This window comes from Cetorhinus maximus, chromosome 12 (assembly GCF_964194155.1).
Source record: "Cetorhinus maximus chromosome 12, sCetMax3.hap1.1, whole genome shotgun sequence".
Lineage (NCBI taxonomy): Eukaryota > Metazoa > Chordata > Chondrichthyes > Lamniformes > Cetorhinidae > Cetorhinus > Cetorhinus maximus.
This window is the reverse complement of record NC_135890.1, coordinates 7,217,947-7,236,408: the sequence shown is the minus strand read 5'-3', so window position 1 is coordinate 7,236,408 and position 18,462 is coordinate 7,217,947. Positions and strand designations below refer to the sequence as shown.

The 18,462-nt window shown below is 47.0% G+C and overlaps 1 protein-coding gene across 1 annotated transcript in view; it reads left to right on the top strand.

The window, feature by feature from the left end:
* The first annotated feature begins 12,086 nt into the window (after window positions 1–12,086).
* The window catches only part of prkcq (protein kinase C, theta), a 115,974-nt gene continuing 109,598 nt past the window's right edge, over window positions 12,087–18,462 (top strand). The window contains exon 1 of the mRNA XM_078552966.1: window positions 12,087–12,299. Within this exon, the coding sequence (XP_078409092.1) occupies window positions 12,149–12,299 (151 nt within the window). The 5' untranslated portion in view covers window positions 12,087–12,148. The remainder of the gene's footprint in view (window positions 12,300–18,462) is intronic.

Genomic DNA, 18,462 nt, shown 5'->3' with positions numbered 1-18,462 from the left:
TGTCTCAAGGCCTCATTGACCTCTGCTAAACTTGGATGGAACTTACCGATGTAGTTGACCATCCTGAGGAATCCTTCAAGCTCAGTAATGTTCCAGGGTTGTAGAAATTCCCTGATTACCTTCATCTTTTGTGGATCAGCTGCAATTCCAGTGGCTTGTACGATGTGACCTGTAAACTTGGTCTTAGGTTTGGCAAACTCACGTTGTTCATTCATTAAGCCTGCATCCTGTAAGATTTTCTCCCATGCACTTCTCCCATGGAACCACACATAAGTATGTCGTCCATATGGCATAATGCTGGAGGAAAGTAAGGGTGGAGGAAAGAGTCAGGAAAGAGGAAGGACTAAGGGGGGTTATTCTGTGGGGCGATCTGGGGGGTACGGGAGAAGGATTAAGACGGGTGGGAGTTCAGGGGGGAAGGACTAAGTGGGGGGGATCCAGGGGCGAGAGGACTAAAGGGGTCAGTCTGGGGGTGGAAGGAGTTATGTGGGGGGAAGGAGTTCCAGTGGAAGAAGTTCCAAGAGAGGAAAGAGTTCCAAGGAGGGAGGGAGTTCCAAGGTGGGGAAGGAGTCCAGAGGGTAAGAGGAGCCTGGAGGAGGCGATGTCCAGATGAACGTGTAAGGGAGGGGTCTGATGAGTCCATGACTGCCCCTGGGAAGCGAACTGAGGGTGGGCGTGGTCTGAGGGAATTGTGGGAATGACCGTGGCCGAGTGAGGTGGTAGGGTTGGAGGGTGAGGGTTCGACGGTATCGGTAGAAGGCACGGTGTGGATGGTTCATGAGGACTCAGTGGCAGACATGGATCCTGAGGGGGTGGGAAGGAGGAGGTCAGGGAGATTAATGTGGGTGGATGGGGGATTTTCGGGAAGGAAGGGAATGTGCACGTTCACCCGGACATCTCTGAAGGAAAAGAGTTGTGGCTGGTAGGTCATGGAGGGGAGGTAGAAGCTGATCCCAGGTGTTTGAGAATGATGGGGGAAAGGAAATGAGTGACTGAGAGAGGGCAAAGGAAGGGGGAGCGAAATAAAACTGTATTAGTACCATGCTGTCTAAATCAAAAGTGAAACGAGTGTTGTGGTGGGTGAGATCAGGCGCTGCATGGGAGTGTGATCAGTGGGTGGGCGGAGATGCAGGTCAGCTCAGATGGACAACTGATAGTGAACCCCGGCAGACAGCATTGAAAATGCTCAGGACAGTGAGGTGAGTGTGATACAGGAAGGATCCGCGTGTGTGGGAGAGAGTGCTTGCACAAGGCTCTGAAATGCCCTGCTACACATAGACTTTTCCCCCCAGAATCACTGGTGGGCCAGCTGGTGTGGGCAGGGAGGGGGATGCAGGGGGAGGACTTGTGAAGCCTGTCAATGGAGCTGAAAGACACAATTACACATTACTCACTGAAAGTGAATATGTTTCCAGATTGTAAAGTGACAAATGTGTTCAGCCATGTAACCAACTGTGATCAGAATTTCTTAATTTTTGAAAGCCTTAAACTTCTAGTTTCTGCCCTGACATATGCAGCAGGGGTGGAGACAGTCTGTGCAGCTGTTGGCCGTTGCCTCTGATGCCATTGGTGTGGATCCTCTGGAGAGCCAAGGCCTTGGGGCCCCGGCTGGCTTTGGCTGTTCTCCTGTGGGCCAGCTGCTCCCTCTGTGGTGACAGAGGGTGAGGTTGAGGGGGTCACAGGCATAGGGGACTCAGAGGGAGCGGACAGCCTCTGAGATTCCTGAGTGGATGACCCAGGGGTGTCCAGCTGCTGCCTCTCCTCCTCCCTTCAGGTGCCTGTGGGCCCTGGTTTGACACTTTGAGTGGAAGGAGCACCGGGAGGGGATGTCGAGGTGCCCCGTTTCCCTCTCACGTTGCCACTGCAGGAACTCACCCATGGCTCCTGCGATAGAGTACAGGTCTGCATAAAAATCCACATTCAACTGTTCCATAGTCTCCATGGCATCCGCCATCCTCCCCATGGAGACCTCCATTCACACACATGTGGGCACCACTTCATCAGAGAGCAGACAGACGCACTCCACCAACTCTCATGCCTCTCTGTTGAGGGCTTCCAACAGCTCTGCGTGATGTTCCCCCGCCTTCAGCTGACTTTCCAGGATGAGTTGGAAGGCCAAATCCAGAGGTTTGTCATCTGACTCGGACCTCACAGATGTCTCTTCCCCAGCAGCCCTCAGAGTGCCAGGGAGCTCGGCTAAACCTGCCTCCTCCTGCTGTGGACATGTGTCTGTGCAGTGACCACCAGACTGTGAACCCAAGCCTGCTCTAGATCAAGTCCCACTGAGGTGTGTGTCTCTGCGCTGGTGCAGGGTGTGGGTAAGCGCTGTGACGGGTCTTCCAGGCTGCTTATTTCCAGCTCTCCAATGGGGGAGGTGTCCTCTTGGCTGGAGGTGAGGATATGGATGGAGCTGAGCGACAGACTGACTGAGGGTGTCGGTTGCTTGGCAGAGCTCTCTGTGAACCAAATTAGAGATGATTAGTGCATGGCAGCAGAGTCGAAAGCAGGAGGTAGACACAGTTGCTTTGAGAGGGGGATGATGTGATGCAGGGTCCTCACATGGGTGTTCGGCGCCGACCTCACTATCACCGCAGGCGTGGTCCCTATCCTTACCAGTTAGCGCGATGGCACACTCCTCATAGTGAGTGAGGGGCCTAAAGTGGGCCACTCCACCCCTGGTCTGGGACTTCTCTCTGCTGTTGTGAGCAGGCTTTTCCTGCACGAAAACAGATGGAGAGAGTGTGAGTAGGACAGATGGCACTGCGTGGAGAGCGGAGCCATGAACAGGGTGAGGCCACGAGCTCCAGAGGATATAAGCCTGATGGAGATGTGAGGGTGTGTGTGAGAGTTAGTGGTGTTGTCCCCTGAGGTGTGAGATCCCTGTGGATATGTGATGGGTTTGTGAGTGTGCGAGTTGAGAGTGATGCGAAGAGTGACTTACCCTGGCAGAACGGAGGAGATCATTCATCCTTTTTCGGCACTGGGTGGCTGTCCTCTTATGTAGGGTGTTGGTGCAGACCACCACTGCCACCACCTCCCAAGCCAGATTGGTGATTTTGCTGCCCATCCTGCGGCCAGAGCGGGGGTTGAGGACATCATGACAGGCCTCCACGGCGTCCCAACAGCGTTCCAGTGACATGACACTAAATCAGGGGGCTGCAGTCTTCTTGCCTTTTGGGGCCATGTCTTCGTTGCAGCTGCCGTGGGCTGGAAGCACTGAGAGATGTGCGCACAGCTGCACTTTAAATATGGTGCCCAGCGTGATGAGGCAGCGAGGTGATGGTGTGGTGGGAGAATGAGAACCCGCCTGCCATCAAGATGGCATGTTTCCCAGGAATGCATAATTAATGCAGTGATATGGGGTCAATACAGCATGATAAGCCATAAAGATTGGCCGAGTAGTGGATAGTGTAGAGGATAGCCATAATCTCCAAAACAATATAGATGGGTTGGTGAAGTGGGCAGTAATGTGGCAGATGGATTTTAACATAGAGAAATGTGAGGTCATACATTTAGGGAGGTCAAACAGTTACAGAGATTACACAATAAATGGGAATATACTAAGAGGGGTAGATGAAGTGAGACAGACTTGGCTCTTGCCACATTCCCCTGAGAAACCATCTCCCCCAGCAGTATCAGTTTCAGGTTGGACTACTTCACTTTCCATCCTAATGAAGAATTCTTCCCTGTTATGGTCACTGTTCCCTAAAGGACCCCGCACAACAAGGTTATTAATTAAACCCTTCTCATTGCACAATACCAAATCTAGGATAGCCTGTTCCCTAGTCAGTTCCTTAATGCACTGGTCTAAAAACCATCTTGTACACATTCCAGGAATTCATCTGTCACAGTATTATTGCTAAGTTGGTTTACCCAGTCTGTATGTAGATTAAAGTCACCCATGATTACTGTAGCACCCTTGTTGCATGCATCTCTAATTTCCAGTTGAATGCCATCCCCAACCTTATCACGACTGTTTGAAGACTTATAGACAATTCCCACCAATGTTTTCCACCCTTTGTTGCTTCTTAGCTCCACCCAGACTGATTCCACATCTAGATTTTCTGAGCCAATATCCTCTCCCACTATCATACTGGTTTCATCCATAACTAACAACGCCACACCATCTCCTTTTCCTTTTTGCCTGTGCGTCCTAAATATCAAGCACCCTTGGATATTCAATTTCTAGCCTTGGTCACCCTGCAGCCATGTCTCTGTAATCACAATCATATCATACCCGTTTACATCTATTTGCGCTGTTAATTCTTCTACCTTATTGCGAATGCTCCACGCATTCAGATACAGTGCTTTTAGACTTGTCATAGGTACAAATGTGGGCCACAACCTCTGGCTATTCACCCTCCCCCGTCAGAATGTCCTGCAGCCACTCAGTGACATCCTTGACCCTGGCATCAGGGAGGCAACATACCATCCTGGTGTCACTCCTGCAGCAACAGAAATGTCTATCTGTTCCCCTTATGATGGAATCCTCTATCACTATTGCTCCCCCACTCTTTTATCCTCTCCTCTGTAGCTGAGCCACTCATGATGCCACAGACTTGGCTCTTGCTGCATTCCCCTGAGAAACCATTTCCCCCAGCAGTATCCAAAACAGAAAATCTGTTGGAGATGGAGCTGGACCCAGGCGACTCCTGCATTATCTGCCTAGTGCTTTTACTCTGTCTGGCGGTTACTCATTCTCTCTCTGCCTGTGCACTCTTTACCTGTGGTGTGACCACCTCACTGTATGTGCTATCCATGAAGATCTCATCTGCAGATGCTCCACAGTGACTCCAGGTTCAGCTCCAGCTACAAAACATGGATTTCAAGTAGCTGCAGCTGGAGACACTTCCTGCATACATAGTCACCCTGAACACTGGAGGTGTCCCTGACTTCCCACATGGCACAGGAGGAGCATTCCATTTGGCCAAGCTGCCCTGCCATGACTTATCCTTAAATTGCTCCTTTCACTTTTACTTCCTCTAGTTTAGAGAAAATTAAGGACAGAAGAAATACTTACCAGGACCTACTTATCAAGGCCACCACTCTTCTTACTGAGGAAACGTAAAAAAGGAAAGGATCACCTCCTTCCCTCTTTAGCCAACTCCCTCTCTCACCAAACTCCAACTGAAGCACTCTAATGCAGCCCATAGCACTGTAGATGGCTTGCTTTTACACTGTCTGAACCTAGCTTCTGAAAACCTGTGTAAGCCAGTTAACTAATACTAATTAGCAGAGCCTGTATAACCCTTGTTTTAAAGCTGGACTAAAACTCACCTTCTTCCAACTCAAAGGCAACTTTTAGTTAGTTGCTAAATTAAAGAAATGTTAGACTTTAGATAGAAATTAACCTTTAAAGGTCCCTCGCTCACCAAACTCCAACTGAAACACTCTAAGGGAACCCAAAGCAGCACTCTCTCTTTTCACAGGTTGTCAGTGTTTTTGAGTGACAAGCAGTTTTTTTCCACGGTTGTTGCTCACCGCTGGACATTCTTCTCACTTCGCCATACCGAAGACATTTCAAAATGGTAGTTGGCACACTATTCCCCGATTTGGCTGGCTTAGGCTTTGGCGTGCTTTCTCTCTTAAGGCCTACAAACTGGTCTCACTCGATCTTCTGCACGGGACCTCTCCTTGCCCATGAACAAACACCCAATTGCGTCTTCTGAGCTCTTGCTTGCCTCGCAATCTGCACTGCTTTTATTTGCCTTGCAATTTACACTGATTTTACCAGTGTTAAATCCTCTCTTGTCTGTAAGAGATCTGATAATGCTTCATCTAGGATCCCAACTACAATTCTGTCACTATCAGTTCATCCTTTAAAATTCCATAATTGAAATTCCCTGCCAGCCTTTAGAGATTCTTGATGAATAGATCCATGCTTTCACCTGGCCTTAGCTTCCTTAATTAAATTTAGCCCTCTCTATTATTAAATTCTAATGGACGCTGAAATAAAGAGTCAAAAGCTTGCAGGACTTCCTCATAAGAAGTTGAAATCTCATCAATCCCCTGCCTTGCTATCATTGTCATCAGCAATAGGCCCTGCTGCATAGAGTAGTGTTCTGACCTAGTCTTTTTGATCTTTTTTGTGTAATCCTGAAGCAGTTCTGTACCTTGTGCAAAAACAGAAATACCTGGAAAAACTCAGCAGGTCTGGCAGCATTGGCGGAGAAGAGTACAGTTGATGTTTCGAGTCAACTGTACTCGTCTCCGCCGATGCTGCCAGACCTGCTGAGTTTTTCCAGGTATTTCTGTTCTTGTTTTGGATTTCCAGCATCTGCAGTTTTTTGTTTTTATTTCTGTACCTTGTGAACCTTTTCCTCCAGTTATCCCAGTGATTGACTAGTTATGAGCCTTCTGCACTCTGAAATGGTTCTGGGAGTAGTAGTGTGGATTCCATGCTTCTGCTGAGTCTTGGAATTGTTCCTGATTCTGTGCTGCTGCCCGCTGCTTCGGGCTTATGTTCACGGCTGTCTGGCCTCCAGGTCTGTGTCCCAGCTTGTATCTGCTGCTCACGTGATGTTTTGGCATCTTGTTGAGTCCTTTTTTTTTCATTGCCCTTTCTGCGAGGCTGTCTTTTTACTTGCCAGCTCTCTATCTTTTTAAGGTTCACGGGGTCTTTTATTCACTGCCACCATGTTTTGTTGTGTGGTTGGGGTGTAGATGGGAGTTTTGGAGATTTTCTATTCTCCCAAAGTATGCTGCTCAAATCAGTAGTTTCTCAAAACCTTTAGTCAATGTTTGCAGCAAGTATTTACACATTTGGACCTTGACACGAGGTTGTAGATTCTCCTCCTTCCAGATCTCGCTACTTCTCAGTCATGTGATCTAACATCATTATTGCATCAGCATGTTACGTCTGATGTTAACATCTTTACTCTACACATTTCCTTCCAGACACTGTTAAAATGCCGGCAGTGACAGGAAGTGGCCTTTAATTGGGCCATTAAGTGGCTCAAACAGCATTCTAATGAGCAGCCACACTGCTGAGATTGCCGCCACTGGTAATATGCCATGGCAGTGGGAAGATGTCGGTCTCCCTGCCCCATGCCTTCTTGTGCCATATTGCCAGTCCTCGCACCTTCCGGCCCATCGCCAATGCCCCTGGAGAATTCAGCCCTTGGCATCTACCCCAACAAGTTTCGTTGAACGCTTTGAACATCTAAATCAGATCATTCCTCAATCCTCTAACATAAAGGAGTGCAAACCAAATCATTGCAGCCTGTTGTCATAATTTAACCCTTGAAAGCCAGGTGTCATTCAAGTATGATGTGTCAGAAGGTTTCTGTTTGTGTCCTACGTTTTATGATTGATCTGTATAATTTGGTGCTGTGTAATCTGCCCAGCTTGCTACCTCAGGCCTGGTAAAGTTCAGCATCCAGGAGGAGTTCAGCATACCAACATTCTAAAATTAAAAACCTGAAAACACTATGCTCATCACCTACAAAACAGTGATAAAATAGTGTCGTTTAAGAGTAATCTTAATTTCATTCATTTTTCTTATTCTTACATGAGATGTAGGCATAACTGGCAAAGCCCATCCCTAATTGCCCTTCACAAGGTGGTGGTGAACCACCTTCTTGAACCGTTGCAGCCCCACGTGGTGTAGGTACACCCACAGTGCTGTTAAGGAGGGAGTTCCAGGATTTTGACCCAGCAACAGTGAAGGAACAGTGATATAGCTCCAAGTGAGGATGGTGCATGGCTTGGAGGGGAACTTGCAGGGGGCGATGTTCCCATGCTGCCCTTGTCCTTTTGAGTGGGGGGTTGGTAAGGTGCTGTTGAAGAAACCTTGCTGAGTGACTGACCTCCAACAACCACAATCATCTTCCTTCATAATAGGTGTAACTCTAACCAGTGGCGAGTTTTCCCCCTGATTTCCATTGCCTACAGCTTTGCTAGTGCTCCTTAATGCCACACTTGGTCAAATGCTGCATTGATGACAAGGGCAGTCACTCTCACCTCACCTTTGGAGTTCGGCTCTTTTGTCCATGTTCTGACCAAGGTTGTAATATGGTCAGGAGCTGAGTTTTTTTTATTTATTCATGGGATGTGGGCTTTGCTGGCTGGGCCATCATTTATTGCCCATTCCTAGTTACCTTGAGAAGGTGGTGGTGAGCTGCCTTCTTGAAACGCTGCAGTCCCTGTGGTGTAGGTACACCCACAGCACTGTTAGGGAGGGAGTTCCAGGATTTTGACCCAGCGACAGTGGAGGAATGGCGATATATTTCCAAGTCATGGTGGTGAGTGACTTGGAGGGGAACTTCCAGGTGGTGGCGTTCCGATCTAACTGCTGCCCTTGTCCTTCTAGATGGTAGTGATCGTGGGTTTGGAAAGTGCTGTCAAAGGTGCCTTGGTGAGTTTCTGCAGTGCATCTTGTAGATGGTACACACTGCTGCTACTGTTCGTCGGTGATCGAGGGAATGAATGTTTGCAGTTGGGGTGCCAGTCAAGTGGGGCTGCTTTGTCCTGGATGGTGTCAAGTTTCTTGAGTGTTGTAGGAGCTGCATCGTCCAGGCAAGTGGGGAGTATTCCATCACACTCCTGACTTGTGCCTTGTAGATGGTGGACAGGCTTCGGGGAGTCAGGAGGTGAGTTACCCACCACAGGATTCCTAGCCTCTGACCTACTCTTGTAGCCAAAGTATTTATATATGAACAAATGAACAAAGAGCAGGAGTAGGCCATTCAGCCCCTAGAGCTTGCTCCGCCATTTAATAAAACCATGGCTGATCTGATAGTAAACTGAAATCTGCATCCCACCTACTCCCGATAACCTATTACCCCCTTGCTTACCAAGAATCTATCCACCTCTGCCTTAAAAATATTCAACAACCCTGGTTCAGGAAGAGAGTTCCAAAGACTCATTGAGTGAATAAGTTTCACCTCATCCCTGTTTTAAATGGGCGACCCTTAATTTTAAACAATGGTCCCTAGTTCTAGATTCTTCCACAAGACCCCTCAGGATCTTATATGTTTCAATCAAGTCACCTCTTACTCTTCTAAACACCAGCGGATACAAGCCTAGTCTGTCCAACCTTTCCTCAATTTTTTTTGTAACTATACACGTTGGAGTTTAGAAAGATGAGAAGTCAGCTTAATGAGACATACAAGATCCTGAGGGGACTTGACAGGGTGGATGCCGAGAGGATGTTTCCCCTTGTGGGGGAGTCTGGAACTAGGGGAGACAGTTTAAAAATAGGCATCTCCCATTTAAGCCTATGATGAGGAAAAGTTTTTTCTCTCAGAGAGTTGTTAATTTGTGGAATTCTCTTCCCAAGAGAGCAGTGGAGGCTAGTTCATTAAATATATGCAAGGTTGAGTTACATTTTTGATTGATAAGGGAGTTGAGGATTATAGGGGGCAGACAGCAAAGTGGAGTGAGGCCAGTGTGACGCCAGGATATAGGCCGTATGCCCCAACCATTGATTCGATCAGCCAAACAGCAGTTACCTCAGTTGTTTATAACAGGCAGAGTACAGACCACACTCAACCAACCCAGGCTTGCACAATCCCAAACAAAAAGTCTACTATTAGATGTCATTCTGCGATTGGGCAGCCCTCAATGAACAACTAATTTAAGATAATCAGTTGAGCTCATAACATGGCTCATTTACACTTACTAGAAGTGACATACATTCATACACCGGGACCTGTCCTCTGCAAACAAAAGGAATATGTTCAAGCCTTGTGCTTTTTTTGAATTACGCGGGAGCTTGGGAAGTCTATAGATCCCCATTACCTTCTCCATGGCAACACCTCAGCCAGAGACGATTGGCCACAATCAGCTCCCTTTTCTCCTGTAGTATAAATTGTTGGTATCGTTTGAAATTTGGCATCCTTGCAGTTGTCCTAATGAGTACATGATGAAAACCTTCAGCAACAGGTCTCTCTTCTCAGCAATATTCAATTCATTATACCCTGCAGTTTTTCTTCACATTTTGAATATATAACTGAAGCATCAAGTCCACAGTATAACCTGCAACATTCACTCAACTACTTAAAAATTCACATATGAAAATAGCCGGCATGGAACCATAGAATGGTATAGCTCAGGAGGTGGCCATTCAGGCCATCGAGTCCATATCGGCCTCCTCAAACAGCAATACAGTTAGCCCAACTACCCGCCTCTTCCCCATAAGTGCTGCAATTTTTTCTGCTTCAAGTATTTATCTCAAATATATATATATATAGATAAATATATTGCTAGTCCAGTTCAGTTTCTGGTCAATGGTAACACCCAGGATGTTGATAATGGTGGATTCAGTGATGGTAATGTTATTGAACATCAAGGGGCGATGGTTAGATTCTCTCCTGTTGGAGATGGTCATTGCCTGACACTTGTGTGGCATGAATGTTACTTGCCACTTGTCAGCCCAAGCCTAAACGTTGTCCAGGTCTTGCTGCATTTGGACATGGACTGCTTCAGTATCTGAGGAGTTGTGAATGGTGCTGAACATTGTGCAATCATCAGCAAACATCCCCACTTCTGATGATGGAAGGAAAGTCATTGATGAAACAGCAGAAGATGGTTGAGCCTAGGACACTACCCTGAGGAACTCCTGCAGTGATGTCCTTGAACTGAGATGATTGACTTCCAACAACTACAACTATCTTCCTTTGTGCTAGGTATGACTCTAACCAGCGGAGAGTTTTCCCCCTGATTCCCATTGACTCCAGTTTTGCTAGGGCTCCTTGATGCCACACTTGATCAAATGCTGCTTTGATGTCAAGGAAAGTCACTCTCACCTCACCTCAAGGGTTCAGCTCTTTTGTCCATGTTTGAACCAAGGCTGTAATGAGGTCAGGAGCTGACTGGCCCTGGCGGAACCCAAATTGAGCGTCAGTGAGCAGGCTATTGCTAAGCAAGTGCCACTTGATAGCATTGTTGATGACCCCTTCCATTACTTTACTGATGATGGTGAGTAGACTGATGGGGTGGTAATTGGCCGGGTTGAATTTGTCCTGCTTTTTGTGCGCAGGACACACCTGGGCGATTTTCCACATTGCTGGGTAGATGCCAATGTTGTAGCTGTACTGGAACAGCTTGGCTAGGGGCGCGGCAAGTTCTGGAGCACAAGTCTTCAGTACGATTGCCGGAATATTGTCAGGCCCAATAGCCTTTGCAGTATCCAGTGCCTTCAGCTGTTTCTTGATAATACACGGAGTGCATCGAATTGGCTGAAGATTGACATCTGTGATCCTGGGGACCTGAGGAGGAAATATCCATCATGATAGATTGGCAATGCACTGCCTTCTCTCTCTCTCCCGTCTGAAGTATCAGGTTATTTTGCAAAAGGCTGCCAATACTGGGCCAGTTAAAATTTTTAGGATTGAGAGTGATCAATCAAGGGGTATGAAGCAGTTATGAGTGAACAGAATTGAGGAAATGGAACTAGGTTAGAACAAAATTGCAATGTAAGTGAAAAATGCAATGACGTGTTTGAAATTGCTCCATGCATTATTGGAACAAAGAACTGAATCTTTTAATGGTTAAGACTTCTGTTAAAATTCTGGATAAGTACATTTCATATGCAGCATCACAATGGTTACTAATATCACACATCATAATTTCAAATTGTAGCGCGAGGAAGTTCTGCATTCGGCCATTTAAATCTGCTTTAACTTTTTTTTTCAATTCTCACTGACCCACACTCCCACCCACCCCCACCCCCCTCCATTTATTTCTGAAGGAGTGGATGTGATCAGCTAACTTAAGATGGATCAGAACTTGTAGCCTGAACCTTATTCTTTCGTTCTCTTTATACACTTTAATTTGTTTTTAAAAACACAGAAGTGACAGGAGGAGAGTGCAAACCTTTTGAGTTAAGTATATATGGTTTGGAATATTCCATGTGAGACAGTTCTGACATTTGAGCCCATACTGGATGCTGTGTGACGGTTATGCAGGAGTGTGTAATGAACCCACTTCCTTCATTCTTAGTGCTCTCCAGTTCATCGCATGACTCCACCTCCCCAGTGACATATGAGGCTGCTGGACCCAGGTTCTTCTTTTTTATCACACTTTGCCTCACAGAAAAGGAAGTAGCTTAGCAGTGGATTCTGATGAGCTCCTCTCAGACACTCTCTCGGTCATTCCTGAGGCTGGGCGCTTTGGTTGCTCCACAACCTAACCGCATTTATTCATTATGTTATCCGAAGGTCTGACTGTCAAGATATCCGAAATGGCTCCCTTCCTCCGAATTGGCTTCTCCAACTTTGACAACGGTCCATGCCAGCAAGCAGAGGATATCCAGAACCCCTACTGTGCTGTCATTGTGAAAGAGGCTGTGGACACAGGTAAAGCATTTAACTTGTCAAATCACCCGCTGATGTTTCACTTTCATGTTTCTCAATATTACATTAGAGTAGTGTGTGATACGGATGATGTAGTAATTCAAATTGTTACTGCAGGCAAATAGCGAAGGTGGCAATGTTTTACAATTTTACTTATTTGACTTGCTTTCATCCCAGGTTATTTTGGCAAGAGCTGCTGTTTATTGCAGTCCTTTAGAGAGCGCTGCTTATTTAAGGGAACAGGTGCCAATTTCAGAACGGCCCTGCTTAAAGCAATGCAGAACCAACAGACCAGAGCTGCTCTCCCAGCTCCACATGGCTGTCCTGGTCAGAGGAAACGTGTGTGTATCCCATCCATGCACAGAACTCCACTCACCAGCATCTGAGGAAAGTTAACTTTTGATGCTGCATGTGGCAGCTTTTTAAACTTGGTTCCTCAATGGCGGTAGTTATACTTCAGCCTGCGTGAAACTGAAAGGCTGTGAGTTGAGCTCCTTTAAGTACATCCACAACAGTTATAGGGGAACACATATTTAAGTGTCTGAATGGAGGGGGCCACTCGCTAAAGCTGGAAAACTCAGATGCTAAATTAAAGATGTACACTGGTGAAGACATATGAGTAAGATGTATATGCAAGGTTCCAGTACAGTATGGAAATCAGTCTGTTAATTTACCCCTAATAGAGATAGCAGGCACTCAGAAGGAACTGGGTAAGAGAGATTAATCTTGAGAGACTACTGAGATCTTAATCAGAAGCAGGCAATGTTGCTGTTTGGAAAAAGGAGCATGTAAAGACTTAATTAAAGGAACTCGTAGATGTGATGCTTCTGGACAGGGTTCGAGTTGAAGTCAGTAACCTCCAAAAAGAAAAAGAAAACCTGCTGAAAGACTTTCGCATGTTGCAAGATTCCCTCAGATCCCAATTTGTGCCACTAAAAAGGTCTGAGGAAGAACAGGAAGAATTCCGCATATCTCTGTCCGAGATGGAGAATCAATTAGCTGAGAAAACACAGCAATACTTAATTCTCCAGGAAACAACTAACAAATATAAAAAGGAAATGGACGAGCTGAAGAATCAGCTACGTGGAAGCCAAGAAGCTTTAATAATAGAGACCCTGAGTTTCCAAAGGAGCTGACAGATGAGGAAATGCTGGAAGACTCAAACCACTGAGTTCACTCAAACTGAGATCATACCTGAGCCTAGTCTGGCCAATAGGGAAATTGAAAAGAAGGCTGAGAATAAAGTCAGCGCTGCCAAGAACAAAACCCATCAAAAGAAGACACGTAGAAAGAGAAAGTGAAATTACTAACAAGGCCCCGGAATTTTTTTTTTACCACAGGAAGCTGATCATTCTGTGTTGAAATTGCCCAACATCCTGATTCTCAGAATCTGCCTGACAAATTGCCCTTCATATTGTTGAACTTGGAGGGGGGGGGGCAGCAGGAGTGCACGTGATGGGGCCCGAAAGAGAGTGAAAGCATTCCCTTTGGAGTCTACACCACATGTGGAAGGGACCCCTCTTGCTTTTGGAAGTACCTGTAGGATCTGTTGAGCCTGAGACAGTCGAAGAGACAAGCTTACAGGTAGCTACTGGAGAGCCTAGTGGACAGATAACTCCTGAGAGGGAGGCCTTAAATAAACCATCTGAAGTCATAGAACTACAACGGTCGACACGTTTGATAAAGCCTCCAGAGAGACTGAATTTGTAAATAGTTTATTTGTGTAACTAGTTAATATATTATAAAATATACTTTCAAGTAAAGGGACAGGGATGTGGTATACACCTTTAAGAGACTGTGAGCAGATTGACCGCGTGACTGTATGACCCAATAGCGGTGTAGCGCGGGCTACAATGTTAATGTTAGCCTAGAGTAGGGTCTGGTTGGAGAAGCACACATCATGTTAGTGCTTTGTTGTCTGTGTAAATAAACAGCATGTGCTTCATTTCATATTGGTCTCTGCGTCTGCAGTATATTGTAATCGACTCACCTGCTGACTGATAAGTATGCAATCGGTTCAGGAGCAAAGCGACTCCGCAGTAGAACACAATGGTTACCTTCAACGGATTAATGCCTGTGTTAAAATAACGCACAAAAGAATTTTTTACTGATGTGTACTTGTTGCTAGTGCCGCACGGCACAATTTGAACCTATTAATGACCTACAGCCAATGAAAGCTAACACTTCTTAACTCGCCCCTAAACAAGGGTAATGACTGCTTCAACTGGTTTACATGCGAATTCTTTTTAAAAAACTAAGCAACCAAGAATTTGGGGTTTTTTTGAGGATGAAGGATAGAATGCCGGATGGGGATTTGGATGACATCATGAATTGTAGGAACCCCACAATTAGATCATCACTGTTTGAACTCACTCCCAGCTCTCTCCATTATGTGGAGGTGATCTCACAACCCAAACTAGTAGTGGGGAAACCACAAACAAAAGGATAATTGCTTGAAACATCGAGGCTACACTTTCATAGCCCATCTTCATAGGTGTGTGAATTCAGTGTTGGGAGCCCCGAGTTGCAGAGTCATTCCTACATTACAAAGATTTAAGAATGTGTGAAGTTCTCACATATGTTCTGTTCTGATGTGTATTAATCAGAGTTCACTGAATCATTTTGTGGCATGTTTAAGTATAGCGCATTCCTTCAACTGGGTCTAAACCCTGGAACTCCCTCCCTAACAGCACTGTGGGTGTATCTACACCACATGGACTGCAGCGGCTCAAGAAGGCAGCTCACCACCACCTTCTCATGGACAATTAGGGATTGGCAATAAATGTTGGGCTAGCCAGCGACGTCCACATCCCGTGAGAGAATTTTTTACAAATTGGTTGTCACTGCAAAATCCTGAAAGCACAGTGTGCGCTGTGTTATTGGTGCTTTACACTGAAGAACAGTTTTGAATTGCGTAAGTGAAAATTCAGTCTTCACAAGATTCATAATATGTGGGTCGACCTCCTGTGGCATTGCTCACAGGCAAGAATCTTTTCAAAAGTGTTTTTGTGCACAATCATTTCAATCCTCTCTCCTGCCCACCAATTATTTTTTCCTCCCTCTTTCTTTACCTCTCACTCCCTCTATAGAGCTCCCAAACACTTTCTTTCCAGAGTGGGGGGAGGGTATTTCCTTTGGTCACTATTTGTTAGTGATATTAAGAACGGAGCAGAGAGTTTCCCCTAGTCACTATTTTAGTCACAATTTTGTGAAAAAAGCACGAATATAGAAAATCTTTCTATGTGTGTGTGATGTCATTGAGAGATTGTAACCATTAGAAAATGTCACCTGCCTGCCTATACCTGTCTCTGACTCCCCAATCATCCAACGTCCCTCCCCCTCTAATGTTAGAACATCTCACAGCCCTAAAGTAAGGTGGTTGGACATTTTTAACAAATGCCAAGACCTAACTACAAAGAAGATTTCTTAACCTGAACACATTCCTGGATATTTTCTCTACCAGTCACCATCCAGCTGTGTCATTGCAAACCTTTTATTCTTTTGATGTTTATTTTCCAAAGAAAGGTAACTGTCTGGAGGTCGGGGTTAAAGACCCTTGTTCTCATGTCACCCAGCTAGAAAGGTTCTCTGAAATTTCTTCCCTCTTGCACCCATCCCTTGTCACCTGACCATTCTCGAGTCACTAATTCAAGTAATATTTTGAGGAGTTCCATTTGCCATTTTATGTCAAACTTTCCTTACTACTTCAAATGATCAGAATCATTTAAACACCTCCATCTTCCTCGCACCGAATTCCCTCCTAGTCTATTACTGCGTCTAAGATGCCCCCTCCCTGTGGCTGTTCCCCACATTACTACAGTGACCGTGGGTCGAATTTTCCGTTCCGCTCTCCAAATCACACGGCAAGGCGGGCACTGATTCATCTGCCCCACCGTTGGCCAATGGGTTCATAAGTCTGGGCGCCATATTTAAACGCCACCCAAATACACACATATTACTCTCAGCAGGCCAGCCGCGGGCAGGAAACTCCTTGAGAAGGCTCCACCAAATCAAAAGCTGCTCCCAGGTTCAGCAATGACTCCCCTTGAGGCCCTCATCCATGGAGTCCACCAGAACCGGGATGTCCTCTACCCAGGAAGCCCAGTAGCCTCACCTCGCTGGGCAGGGAGGCGGTCGTGAGGGAGGTCAGCTTGTCAAGCGCCCACCCGAGGAAAAGCCATCCAGCGCAGGAAGAAGATGAACGATCTCACCCGCTCCACCAGGGTAAACCGACCTTCAACGCACTGCAATCTCACACTCATAATGACATCACGCCCTCAAAGGGTTACGCTGCTCAGGGATCTCAGACGATATTAGCAGGGGACACGTCAGCTCTGATTGTCTCACGGACACTTTAACATCACCCGACATCTCATCTATCACGCTGCACAAACTCCCTCCTCAGCCCTTGCTGGGGAGGGCTCGGTTCCCACAGCAGGCATGCTTCCCTCCCTCTCCTCCATCTCTTCTCATCACATTCCCCAGCCACTTATCCTCATGGAGATGAAGCTTGCCCACAACCCCAAGGGTGATATCCCAGGTGGGAGGAGGGACGGCCGACACCCAGGAGCTGTCCCAGGTTGAGGAGCTGGCAGGAGAAAATAAAGGTCGCTCCTGTGGGGAAGGTGGGATTGGCCCCCTCCCAGCAAGCCAGTATGGATGAGCCCTCCATGAGCTGATCACACCTGATGTTCACAGTGAGTGACGTACAGTGTTGCATTCTGCCTGTTTAAGAACTAAATCTACCTGCTCTCTCTCACGGGCACCAGCAGGTCTAGAGAGAGAGCTCCAGGCCCCAGGCAACCTCAGGGGAGGATGCTGAGGATGCATCAGTTGAAGAACCATCAGTGCATTCACCTGCACCTTCCGCCAGTGCAGAGAAACAGGCCCCGAGTGGGTCCTGGATCTAGATTAGGCTCGGGGTCGCTTCCTGGGGAGCAGTTCACCCGACACGTCTCCACCGCAGTCATGGGCAGTGACAGCGCAGGTCTCTGGCATTCAGATGACTGCTGGAGATCACACAGCTGCTGAGTCTGAGCCAGATGTAAGCCTCTGCAGGAGGCCGTCTCTAACATGCTGGAGATGCAGTGGCAGGCGGCAGGAAATCAGGTAGAGTTGCGAGAAGCGGTAAACAGATTAGAGCAAAGGAATGAGAAGCCCATCCACATTCTGTCTGCTGTCGTGGCTCCGACATGCGAGTGCTTTGAAGCCTCAATGACAAGGGTGGCGACCACCATGAAGACCTCAGTCCAGCAGGTTCTGTCGGATTTGTACTCGGACCTGCACTCCATCGCTGTAGGCATTGGTGGGAACCATCAGTGGCTAGTTGAGTGACCTCCCTCCAGGAGCCCTTTCTCCTCAGGGAGTCAGACAGGGGCCCTCGGACACTCATACGGAAGAGGACCCTCAGTTGGAGACCTCGGGGTTATCCCCGCAGGGAACTCCGAGAGTGCCCAGCCGATCCCCATCCCCTCTGCTTGTGATCCCCATCACCTCCAGCTGTGCAGGCTGAGGAGGGTGCACCTGCCCCACAGCAGGACACCCAAAGCAGGTCAGAGCCCTCCAGGTTTCAGCCCTCTAGAGGACACCCACCAAAGTCATCAAAGACAAGGGGCGTAGCAGTCAGCAGGCTGCCTCCACCTCTGCTGTGGGATGTCAGGGACGTAGTGGCAGGGTTAGAAAAATGATGAAACTTTGACATCACTTCTGGGACTAGGGTGTTCAATCACTGTATATATCATGCACCTTTGTAAATATATCCGTTATTCATGTGTATGATCTCATCATTTGAAAGTGTCGTGCACATGCATCGATGTGCCTTCTTATTGCGAGGGTGAGCCATGCTCCTACTCAGTGATCACCTTTTGTGAGCCTCACATTCATGTGACATGTAGCTGAGTCATGATAGTTATCGACCCTTGTGAAATGTCAGGGAGATGTGTCAAACTCCTTACTGGAAACGTTTGCAAAATGTGTTAGTAATCTCTACTCCTTACAAGAAAACATGGTGTTCGGTGTGCTCAGTAGCCTTGGAGGGTTAGCTGTAACTGCCTCTCATAATGAGATGGCTGTCTTCATTGGTAGCGCCAAAGCACCAGACCTGCAGCCATGATTGTCTCTCCAACCAAACTGGCATCTCAGTGTCCGCCAAAAGCTTCTCATTAAG